The sequence below is a fragment of the Manduca sexta genome, chromosome 26, assembly GCF_014839805.1.
Source record: "Manduca sexta isolate Smith_Timp_Sample1 chromosome 26, JHU_Msex_v1.0, whole genome shotgun sequence".
Lineage (NCBI taxonomy): Eukaryota > Metazoa > Arthropoda > Insecta > Lepidoptera > Sphingidae > Manduca > Manduca sexta.
Genome location: NC_051140.1, coordinates 6,438,337 through 6,450,768, shown reverse-complemented (window position 1 = coordinate 6,450,768; position 12,432 = coordinate 6,438,337). Strand labels below are relative to the sequence as shown.

General features: G+C 34.5%; 1 protein-coding gene and 1 long non-coding RNA gene across 2 annotated transcripts; one reads left to right on the top strand and one right to left on the bottom strand.

The window, feature by feature from the left end:
* The first annotated feature begins 1,159 nt into the window (after window positions 1–1,159).
* LOC115453207 (proton-coupled folate transporter) lies at window positions 1,160–12,413 on the top strand. The gene is made up of 7 exons (XM_037443257.1): window positions 1,160–2,004; window positions 3,204–3,363; window positions 4,617–4,718; window positions 6,005–6,142; window positions 6,912–7,001; window positions 8,174–8,330; window positions 12,097–12,413. The coding sequence occupies exons 1-7, from the start codon at window positions 1,219–1,221 to the stop codon at window positions 12,146–12,148; spliced, it is 1,485 nt and encodes a 494-aa protein (XP_037299154.1). The 5' UTR covers window positions 1,160–1,218; the 3' UTR covers window positions 12,149–12,413.
* Window positions 10,354–10,816, bottom strand: LOC119190736. The gene is made up of 2 exons (XR_005113074.1): window positions 10,770–10,816; window positions 10,354–10,403 (listed from the first exon to the last, which is right to left on the bottom strand). It is a non-coding gene; the product is annotated as an uncharacterized LOC119190736 (long non-coding RNA).
* Window positions 12,414–12,432: the final 19 nt, after the last annotated feature.

Sequence of the window (12,432 nt, the reverse complement as noted above, 5' to 3'; positions counted from 1 at the left end):
CGGTTCCTAAACGACTACTTATAAAGTCACCGTGTATAATATATAGATGTGTATTATGTTTAAAAATTAAAACACGCTGAGGTTTTTTGTCGTATACACGTATCAAATATTTGAGTGAAATGGTTATTAAAAAAAAACAACTTTAATCTATATTTAACTTCCAAAAAGACTAAATTTTTTTTCTGAAAAAGTATGTTCTACTAGTAGTTTAAATATTTGATAATGAAATGCGCTTCGTTTCGTTTTATTTTTTTGTAATGTGACGTCACAACTCAAAATGTTACTTGACTTACTGATCACATGATCTGTTTTTCCTTGAAATTTTGTTATTTCCTATTAACAACGACTTTTTTGTGAAAAAGGTTATTATAGAAATACTTTTTTTTATAACAACCTTATTTTATCATGAGTGCAACTATGTACGCCTACATGATGAATAAAACATTTTATTTATAATGAAGTAGCCAAATCATTTGTGATTCATTTTTGATACGGTTTCATCAACCAATTCAATTTCAATCATTTATTATATTTTTATTTATTATATATTTTTTATTGCTTTGAACGACGAGACAAGTGTGTCGTTCGCCTGATGGTAGCAATACGACCGCCCATAAACAATAGAAACACCATCCAACACCTTGAATTACAAGGTATTGTTTGGTATTCCACTGCGCTCGCCATCCTGAGCCATGACATGTTAAGTTTCATTATGTCCAGTAGTTACACTGGCTACAATGTCCTTCAAACCGAACCACAATAGTGACGACACACTGCTTCTTGGCGGCAGAAATAGACATTGCGATAGTACCTACCAAGGCGGACTCTCACATGTTCTCACATCTCATGTCTCTCAACCTACCACCAATAAAATTACTTTGCTTTGTAGTATATCGCTCAATTAAACATAGACTAATGTAACATTATCTGAATGACAAATGAATTCGGATGGTTTAAAAAGATAATTACGTAGTACATATACATCGATGATAATTACAATTTATTTACACATAAATATGATAAAAAAGAGACGAGTAATGGACCGTCATACAAAGCTCTTTACGGAAGGTCCTATCAACAAATATTATCTCAACCTTTATCTTCACGTGTTATTTTTATCACAAATAAATCTATAAAAACTTTGCACTATGAGCATACGCTTGCCATAATACGATTGATCATCAAAAGTAGAGGTTCACTAATTTTTTTTTATCGATAATGGAAGCTGAAAAGACTGCTATGGCGGAATTGGATAGGAGCCCAGCTCCAATGGAATACAAGGATATGTCATTTTGTCAACGAGTCAAATATGTCAAGAGCCACGTAACTGTAGAAGTCACTGGATTTTTAGTCATTTTTGCGAATATTCTACAAGGAGTGGCCCAGCAAACCCTGGGATTACAAAAAGCATGCCGAGTAAATTTAGGATTGGACGACGCGATCTGCGATGCACTCCGAGCCCAGAATGGAACAGAAGATTTATTACCTTATGAGAGAATGGTCCAGGAGCTATATGCATCACAAATAACATGGAGAAGCATTGTGCAAACGTCACTCTCTTGTATAGTTGTCATATTTGTCGGTGGATGGAGTGATGCGACCGGCAGAAGGAAAGCGATAATGCTGGCTTGCCTTTCTGGTGAAATAGCACATACGTTGAACAACATAATTAATGTGATATTTTTTAATCAAATCCGTCTGGAAATTTACATGTTTTTTGAAGTATTCTGTCTTAGTATTTTCGGAGGCAGTGGTGTGATGTTCCTGGCATTGTTAAACTACATGTGCGATATCACGACATCTGAAAATAGAACACACAGAATGGGTTTTGTGAACTTAGCAACGTTTGCCAGTATGCCGTTGGGCTTATCCGTATCGGGTATTATTTTAAGCTATGGGGGATATTATGCTATATTCATACCGGCACTAGTTCTGCACCTTTTAAATTTGTTTTATCTTATATTTTACATATCTGACCAAGGCAGAACCGAAGAACATAAAAAGGTAAGTCATTTCACAACATTTACTTTTTGACTGCCAGTAAATGGTGACAGTAGACCGAAATTAATAGTAGGGGAGTCCGGGGTACTAAATTTGCAGTTACTAAATCGTCATGGGGACCTGTTGGATTGTGAAGACTAGGTCCTAAAACGAAAAAAGCTTAGGATAAGTTTGCCATTTTAGTAGGAAAGAGCGTGTACAAATTTTCAAAAATCTAAAAAAAATCAGTCACATGGAAATACTCGAGCGCGTCAGACATTCATAGTGTATACGCGATATATCTTTCTGATAACCGAGAGACATTAATCTGACGAGTAATTTGTGGAGGGTGGCCGTAAAAAGGGATTGGAAAAAAAAGTTATTCAAGCGTGTCAGATATTCAGAGGGAATGTTAATACTCAAAAAAGTGTCTTATTGAAAAGACTAGGAATTTAGAGGCTACCTAAAGTCACAATACATTTTTGATAATGTAAAAAAAAAAAATGTGACCTTGAAATACTTAAGCGCCACAGATTTTTACACAGACAGTTCAACTTAATATCCTAGTCGTCCCAAAGGATAATAATTCTCAATCTAATAATTTACTTTTTTTTTTAATTTCTAAGTGCAATAAAATAATATAAAAGAAAAGAAAAGCGACAGATTATATTTTGTTCTTAAAGAGATTTCCTTCAAATTAAAAAGAACGATCCCGCTCGAGTATTTTGAGGTGAATTTTCTTTATAACATTTCCTCATGCCACGCTCAAATCTTAAGATTATGGAAATATACACTGCTCTGCATGTATTTAACATACCTTGTCTTAATCTGACGCGCTCGAGTTTTTCTGATGATCGATTTTTATTACTAATCTGACAGGCTGCTCTCAACGCACGCCTCTCTATAAAGAGTACATATATGGTAGGTAGGTACATTACAGGGTACAAGGTTTCTCCCAATATGATTTTCTGACGTGCTCGAGTAACGCGAATAATCCACGCTTAGGCTCCTCTACTATAAGTAACAAATACACACACAATATGTTACAATCATATACACGACATATGTATAATTTTATTGACTATTTACTAAATATTTACCGGTTATTCATATTTTTCTGAATAGTCATACACACATACAAAAAAAACAAATTTCATACCCTAATTATTGCATATACACTAGTCACATACACATGCTTATCATGCAAATGTTTGTTCCACCAGCACGACGGTAAAGGGGTGTTTTACTTCTTGAGGACTTTCTTCAACTTTGGGACTGTCAAAGAAATTTTTGCCATCGTCTGGAAAAAAACAGAAAATAACAGGAGGAAAACACTGCTGATATTAATTGGTACTATAACATTTGTGTACGGACCTTTCATTGGTAAGTTGATTAAATTGTCTTTATTACAAATATTTCATGCCATTTCCTATCACGTAGTTATAGGAAGTAGTGATACCAAAATGATATAACTGACATTTTATTTATGTGTGATAACGACGCACGTATCTCTTAATTTTTAGTATAATAATTAATACATACTGTCACCGGTATTGATTCAATGTTTTTTTGCTTTTATAAATTAATCTCTAGACAGAGTCGCGCGCTTCAATGATAGTTGACACTAAAACAATATATGGCATCTGTTACAAGCTTAGTGTGCGTGACAGCTGCGTCATACGCTGTCCCTGCGTATTTCTGCTTAACCATGTGTGCGTCTACAATGATACCATAGCAGCTCGAAGCGCACTGACTGTGGGACTTGACAACATTTCATTTTTTCAAGATACTCAAATTTTTATATTTTATGAAACTAGATTTATAATTATGAGACCCATATATTTTCTTTTTTCAAAACTCTGATGTTTTTATTAATGATTTTCACTTTGAATTTTGTTTTATTCTTAAACGACGTAATCAGCAAATGACGTCATAATATATACGACTGAAGACGTAATTTGCAGTAAAAAAGAAGTGAAGTGACAGTTTTTTTGTGTCTCTCTCTGTCTCTTCTTAAAAGTGACAGTTGTGACGTAGGTCTACTGTAATATTAACATTTGACATTGACAAATGACGGTGTCTTAGTTTTTTAAATAAATAAATAGTAAGGTGGACCAAATCACTACTTCATTCAACCGTATGTACGACGTCATCAAGCATTTTACTGTTTTCATTGTTTTTTTTCTTTGAATTTGAGTATGTATTAAAAAAATATTAAAATGCATAATCGAATTCAGAGTAGAAACCTGTATTTTTTTCAACCCGTTTCAAGTTTTCAGATTTTATCTAGACATATTTTTAATGAAAACCTTTTTAGATCGAATTATGTTATAATGTACACTCTACAAAGAAAATGAGCAAGGTTACGTTATAATCAGAATCACAAATTATATTAATTATTTCTGTCAATTAAGTATTATAAGCAAAATAATAAAGAACGTATCTAGATGCTGATGAAAAAATATTCACAAAATCTAAAGATGCATCATATAGTAACATGCTCGGAATTCATCCCTAATACCATCGTAATGCTTTATGACACCATCATACCTTACCTTTTTTAAAACTTAAAATCTCAAACTAACTCCTTCAATAATTACTTCTTAGTTGTTTATTAAATCTCAATATTTTTTTAGGGGAAATGACAACTTTATATATGGCGACCAGATATCGTTTTAACTGGGATGAAGTACAGTTCAGCCTCTTCCAGACATACAACTTCCTCATAAGTGTAACGGGTAAGTTTTAATTAGCTTTACAGCTCACGGCTGCACACGCATAAAAGACTTCCTCGTATAAAATAGTCTAATACAGCATACTACTTATAATATTTAGGGCCATGATCGGCCTATTTATGACCTAAATTCCATCCACATCTATTCAGCGGTCCGTGTTTTTACTTTTAACAAATATCTAAACATCTAAAAACCTAAATATCCCTAAAAGATACCCATTTGTAGGTTCAATGTTGCTAACAGTCGACGACTAAATCGATGACTTGCGAATGTCACTGTAAACTTAACTATATACATAGATGAAAAAAAGAGCTTTAGAGGTATGAATGCAATGCTGCACAGATTTCTTTTCAATAATGTAATATCGTTATAGACTACAAAGATTATACCGTAAATCTCCGTTCAGCACCAAGTGGCAACATTTGTGCATTTACCATTGACAAACTACTCCGTCGAATTATAAACTCGAACGCAATAAAATACGAATTCTAACTAAATAAAATCAAATCATTTCATTTAACGTAGCATTATTACTAAGTGTACAACAGAAAACATATCGACGGATGAAAGGCTTATTGACTTAACCGATATTTTTTATCGAAAAAATGTAACTCGGTTAAAAAATCATAGAAAAAAGTAGATTTCAAATATGTATAAAACTTATGGTCGCAAAAAAATGGCGTTAAGTCAATGAGCCTTTCAACTGTCGATATTAATGCACAAATTTTTATGCTTTACACCTTGTCCTGTACTGCACACTATCGTCATTACATTTATTTAGTAATATCTTATCTAACACTTCATGAAGATAATATATCTTGATTATATTACGAAAATAAGGTTTTTTAAGCTGTTGCGCTAGACACATAAAAAAAAGAATCTTTCCGTGGGTCATCGTGTATAGGCAGTGAATCAAAGCGATCTTACTTTTAATCTTCTTATCATCAATATAAGGCAAGTACCTAATAGGGATGATGACTAAGTATGGGGTTATTTCTCGCAATTTAGACATCTAAATCTAACAGATTTATGTCGATATAAAATGGTGGTTGTTGTATTTAAACATTGTTGATTTATATTTACTCAGCATGTCATAAGACAGTGGTTACATAAATGTCTTTAAGGCGTACGACGTATGATCAAATTGAAAATTTTCCCCCACTACAAAAAATAAAAAAGAATCACCTCAACAACAAATAAATTATCAATCGCGGATATAATTATATTATCTAATATTTTGCTGATCATATTTTTTATTATTGTTTCTATTATCACAATTAACATTACAGGTACTTTGATATCTTTGTTGCTGTTCAGCAAATATCTGAAGTGGGACGACAGCGTATTGGGAATAACAGCTACTACCAGCAAGATTCTAGCAGCGTTTGTGTTTTGTTTCGCTCCAAACACAGGCATTTTCTATCTGGGTGAGTGAGGCTATGTCAACTGCTGTAGTATCAGTGGAAATATTTTTTTATTATTCCGTGAGCCTTACGCACCTGTCTCACCGCCGACGAGAGCTCTCATTCTCTCTCTCCACTAGATTGTTGCAGCAACCAGAGCCATCAAACATAATATTCGAGAGGTATTCGCTTCGCGGTCAGATCACTCGCCGAGAGTCTCAGCGGTCATTCTATTCTATCCTATTCTATGACTACAATTCGAGTGATCGTCCGTCGCACACGTACACTCTCTGTAGCCCAACGTCACAACTATCGAAGATTTACACTCGCTTCTCGATGTTCTCTAACTAGTTTCTAACTCTACTCACTGCTTGTTCATCGCGGGCGGTGGGACAAATGCCGTATGCTACTGGGTACTAATGTCAACGGATGCGCTTGCCGTACAATTGTCAAACTGATCAAGATTAGAAATATATGTCAAGATTTAATCATAATGCGCTGATGGTAGAATTTGCTGACAATCCAAAATACTAAGTAAAAAATATTTTTTATTGTATTAATACGATACCTTCCATACTTAGCTATTCCAAAGCCGTTTTAAGTAAATATTGATAAACAAATATAGATAAAGGTTAATGTGTTTCTTTTTATCTTTATCGATATATTTAATGCGACTTAAATTGATGCAGCAAATGCACGCGAGGGTTTTTTATATTTCTCACACGTGAGCCATCTTTCATGTCTAAATTTATTGCGTGATATAGTTTCTTTATATTATATAATTTTATTTCAGGTTCTCTTGTTGATATATTAAGCGGTGCATTGTTACCAGTATTGGCGATTAGAACAATTTACACAAAACTATTGACCCCGGATGAAATAGGTAAGATCTATAAAAAATGTAAACTGTAAGAAAGTATTATACTGACTGCTTCGGTGGCGTAGTTGTATTACGGTACGACTGCAGTACTGAGGAGCCTAGTTCGATCCCCGGGTCGGGCAAAGTGATATTGGGTTTTCTCCATCGATGCATATTTACTACGATACGTCAATGGTTTTCTCGGTGTCAGTTCTGAGTCTGGAATTTGTGCTCGAGGTGGCGCTTGGCTGATCCCCTTTCACATCATGAGACAGATCACGCAAATTAAAATAAAATAAAATGCTTTATTCATCACGTAGACGAACACAGTTGCACTTATGATAAGTCAAGTTACATGAGAATATTAATTATTATTTTAAATAAAGCCGGTTATATAACTAAAGACATTTTTATGGGACATGAAATAAATGAGAGACTATATAGTAAACTAAGAAGCCAGCTTGGTCTGGCACGAAAGAAGAAATAAAAAAGATGTATATAATCTCAATAAAGATGAAAGGAGGAACACGTCGCGTTCCTCACCGGTGAGGACGATGAAAGCCCTAACCTAGCTAGCCTACCAGCCTTTCACTAGCTACCTAAGTAATGAATACCGGAAAGAAGACAGTCGGAAGAAAGACAGAAAGAAACCCTGAGCTGTTTTTTTTTTATCATCAATTGTCCTTTCAATCTTTTGTATTTTTTTCCAAGTCTTTTGTATACAAAGTCTGATTAATTATATAAGCTAATGCATGCACATCACAGTTAAAGTGGGGAGAATATCCGATTATAAGGATTTAACAAATACAGTAGATGTACCAGTTGGGTGTCTGTCTAGCCCTTCTCGGATAAAGGCGTGACGTGTGGGCTTACCCATCTCACTATTATGTTGTATATTAAAAATATATATTTCTTTTTTTATCGTATCAAGACAAAGTGAGTACACTGGAAGACTCAACTGCACTCACTACGCACTACTGTACCTGCACTCATGATATACCATCGACAACTAAAGTTGTAGCGGGTCTCGATGAACAAATTCAAATTTTCAAATCGCCTTTTAACTTTCATGATCGTTTATACAATCGTTTTTTCTTCACCTAAATAAACTTCAAAGGCGTTTATAAAACACACATCTCTGTATATTAAATGTAAATAAATATTACAACTAATTATTGCTTTTTTGTTATTTTCAGGCAAGACGACGTCACTATTTGTTTTGTTAGAAAACCTGACGCCAGTGATGTATGTCCCGATTTACATTAAAATCTATACTTCCACCATGGACACGCTGCCAGGAGCTGTTTATCTATTCGGAGCCGCCGTGACAGTACCAGGACTACTAGCATTCTTGTAAGTTAAAATCTTAATAATTCATATTTCCTACTCCAGCTATTCTAATCTCTAGTATTATAAACCTTTCCATTAAATTCCCGTGTAGGATATTATCTTATCAAGACCCGAATACACCCGATGACAGTTATGTATTGTTATAACCTCAGAACAAGAACAAGCATAGAAGGAATCTAAATTACCCTCATATACTTATCCTTTTTTTTCAAATAGGCCAAAACCGTTGAAAAGAACGAGACAAATATTATGTTGCTAAAGTCGGCTTGCGTACACTTTAAAATTATCAAATGGTTACCTTTGGTCCTCTTTATGATGCCGAATTAAAAGCAAATAAAATGTCAAAAGTTCCAACTTGCCAACCTCAAAACAATGTCACAAACGCGCGCACACAATTTAGTTACGTTATACTTCAGCGCGTGCTTTTCAAAAGTGGCTACATGTTTTGTAATATTTTTGTTGTTAATTTTAATAAATACACAGTGCTGTTTAAGTATAATATAGCCCTACGAACAAGCAATGGCCTGCGTTATTGTGGGGTGTAAATCTCATTCTTCTCGTAAAGAAAATGAAACTGAAATCATCAGCTTCCATCGGTGAGTAAACAAAAAACCTAATATATTTGCTTAAACCCTGTACATAAGTGCAAAAGTATTATTAATTAATCTTTATTATGCTGTAGTCATATTATAATCTGCTGTTGGCCATTCGATACAGTAATTATTAAGTATTTTTCATTTTTACCAATTTACGTAGTCGTGTTCAATAGTGTTGTGCTGCATATTCTGTCGATAACATAGATGTTAGTATATTGTAGTTTACTATTTTGCATAAATTGCCTTTTACTTTCAATATACGGTGGTGTAGTGGTAAAAGCCACTTGGAAACCGTGCGCGAAGGCTGGGGTCGAGGAAACTATCTGATTTTCATAGTGTGTTTCATACAATGTTTTTGCATTGCAGATTCCCCACAAATGATGCTATGAGGCAAAAATGGATCGTTTCCATAGCTCGTCCCAATTGACATTGAAAAAAACAGCACCGTGTTTGCTCTAAGCATTTCGACAAAGTTTTATTAACATTGAAATAAGTTATCAAACATATGTGACATGATTCATACCGCTGTGTTTTAATTTTACTGTCCCATTTTAGTAGCTTCTGTCAAAACACAGCTCTTGGGTATCTTTTAATCGTTAAGAAAGTCAGAAAAGAACAGAAGGCGTACTGGCTTTCTCCTAGACGAAATTCTGGCCGATTTCTTGTTTGTTACTTACAGCAGTTTCCATTCCTTCCGAAATTTCTAACATTTGCTAACATTTCTAACATTAATTTAGTAATCTAAATGCTAAACCATTTTTAATTTGCAACGGTTTGTAGTTGACTGACCGAAAAGTGTTTATTTTAGCAGGTCTGTGAATTTACCATAGCCGATAGACAAAGCATCTATCGATATCGATAAGATGTCAGAAGGGATCGCAACACAATTAAATTTCTTGCTGTCAAAGACAGAGTACACTCAAATGTCATAGTGTTACTTCTATGCTTGTCATTGTTCTGAGGTTATAACTGTTCTACCCTCAGAACAATGACAAGCATAGAAGTAACACTATGACATTTGAGTGTACTCTGTCTTAGACAGCAAGAAATTTAATTGTGTTGCGATCCCTTCTGACATCTTATCGATATCGATAGATATCGATAAGATGTCACACAAAAATGGTTTAGCATTTAGATTATTAAATTAAGCAAATGGTAGAAATTTCGGAAGGAATGGAAACCGCTGTAAGTAACAAACAAGAAATCGGCAAGAAGTTCGTCTAGGAGAAAGCCAGCACCCCTTCTGTTCTTTTCTGACTTTCTTAGGGATTAAAAGATACCCAAGAGGTGTGATTTGACAGAAGCTACTAAAATGGGACAGTAAAATTAAAACACAGCGGTATCATTCATGTCACATATGTTTGATAACTTATTTCAATGTTAATAAAACTTTGCCGAAATGCTTAGAGCCAACACGGTGTTGTTTTTTCCAATGCCAATTGGGATCCATTTTTTCCTCATAACATCATCTTTGGGGAATCTGCAATGAAACACATTGTATGAAACACACTATGAAAATCAGATAGTTTCCTCGACCCCAGCCTTCGCGCACGGTTTTCAAGTGGCTTTTACCACTACACCACCGTATATTGTAAGTAAAAGGCAATTTATGCAAAATAGTAAACTACAATATACTAACATCTATGTTATCGACAGAATATGCAGCACAACACTATTGAACTCGACTACGTAAATTGGTAAAAATGAAAAATACTTAATAATTACTGCATCGAATGGCCAACAGCAGATTACAATATGACTACAGCATAATAAAGTATAATTAATAACACTTTTTGCACTTATGTAGAGGGTTTAAGCAAATATATTGGGTTTTTTGTTTACTCACCGATGGAAGCTGATGATTTCAGTTTCATTTTCTTTACGAGAAGAATGAGATTTACATCCCACAATAACGCAGGCCATTGCTTGTTCGTAGGGCTATATTTTATTTAAACAGCACTGTGTGTTTATATATATTAACAACAAAAATATTACAAAACATGAAGCCACTTTTGAAAAGCACGCGCTGAAGTATAACGTAACTAAATTGTGTGGGCGCGTTTGTGACATTGTTTTGAGGTTGGCAAGTGGGCACATTTGACATTTTATTTGCTTTTTAATTCGGCATCATAAAGAGGACCAAAGGTAACCATTTGATAATTTTAATGTGTACGCAAGCCGACCTTAGCAACATAATATTTGTCTCGTTCTTTTCAACGGTTTTGGCCTATTTGAAAAAATAGGATAAGTATATGAGGGTAATTTAGATTCCTTCTATGCTTGTTCTTATTCTGAGGTTCTACCGACCCGCCCCCGCATCACATGGCTATCACTAGTCTGTAACCAAATGCCGACGATACAATATTTCCAAAAACAAAATAAGGTTTTAGTCAGCTAAATTCAGCTAATCCGAAGATTATCTAAATAATTTATTTAAAATAGCTCCAGTCGTTTAGGAGTCCATAGCGAACATACACACAAATTTATTTTTATATAATATGTAAAAAATATATATGGTATATTAAAGGAATATTAACTCGAAATGGGGTGCATTAGATTGACTGGGTAATGAGTATGTTGTAGAATTCACCCGATCGCTAGCCTTCTCTTGAGCAACACTTAGTAACCAAAGTTGTTGCTATTAGTAATTATCAGGAGTAGTTCTTAGTATCAAGCCATGGAGCTGTTTATACGATCATGGAAATTTTCAAACATGGTATCACGTAAAACTTATTCCTTGGCACGGGCCGGCTAGGGAAACGATGGCGTAGATTTTTGGAAAACTAGATGAATCCGTACATTAAAAATACAATTAAGGTGGTTTCAATTAACCTAATATAGCTATGTAGGTACAATAAATAATTATTTCAAATCGATAATGTTGTAATTTTATAATTATATTAACTGCAGAAGCGGCAAAATTAATGTCAAAAATCCATATTATAAATATACTCATGTCAGATCGGCGTCTCACAGGACTAAGAGAGTGAAGGAACAGAGAGTGCACTTGTGTATTGCGCACACACTTGTGTATTGCGCACACACTTGTGCACATCACATTTGCTGCGTAGTGTGAACCTTGCTGGATAAGATCAGCCGAGATTGGCCGCTGTGACCGAAATTCAGCTAGAAGAGATTCATTCACTCACTTATAAATAATATTTATTTTTCAGATATCTTTTCGCCATGCACAGAATAAGTTTGAAGAAAAAGGCAATGCCGTAAACCACGGAATATCACGGAAACTCATCAAGCGCAGGCTGCAAAGATAAATATTTATGCATATTAACTTCATCAAGCAGATACATCTATTTACTCAATATCAGCCCGACGTCTGGAATTTGTACCCGATATTGTAATACTCACCCTCTATTACGTCATAGGACGGAATACACACGGCGAGAAGTGACTGTACTAATTGCGCCACTGCCTACTCAGAGATAAAATGGGTAAATGTGTGTATAAAACATTAATAATAATAATAATAATATCAGCCCTGTATTATATAC

What these genes read in the sequence shown, in the direction of transcription:
- LOC115453207 (XM_037443257.1), top strand. Translation starts at nt 1,219, where the DNA reads ATGGAAGCTGAAAAGACTGCTATGGCGGAATTGGATAGGAGCCCAGCT. An exon ending in TGTGTACGGACCTTTCATTG is followed by an intron (nt 3,364 to 4,616) that starts GTAAGTTGATTA and finishes ATATTTTTTTAG; the next exon opens with GGGAAATGACAACTTTATAT. An exon ending in CCAGGACTACTAGCATTCTT is followed by an intron (nt 8,331 to 12,096) that starts GTAAGTTAAAAT and finishes TTTATTTTTCAG; the next exon opens with ATATCTTTTCGCCATGCACA.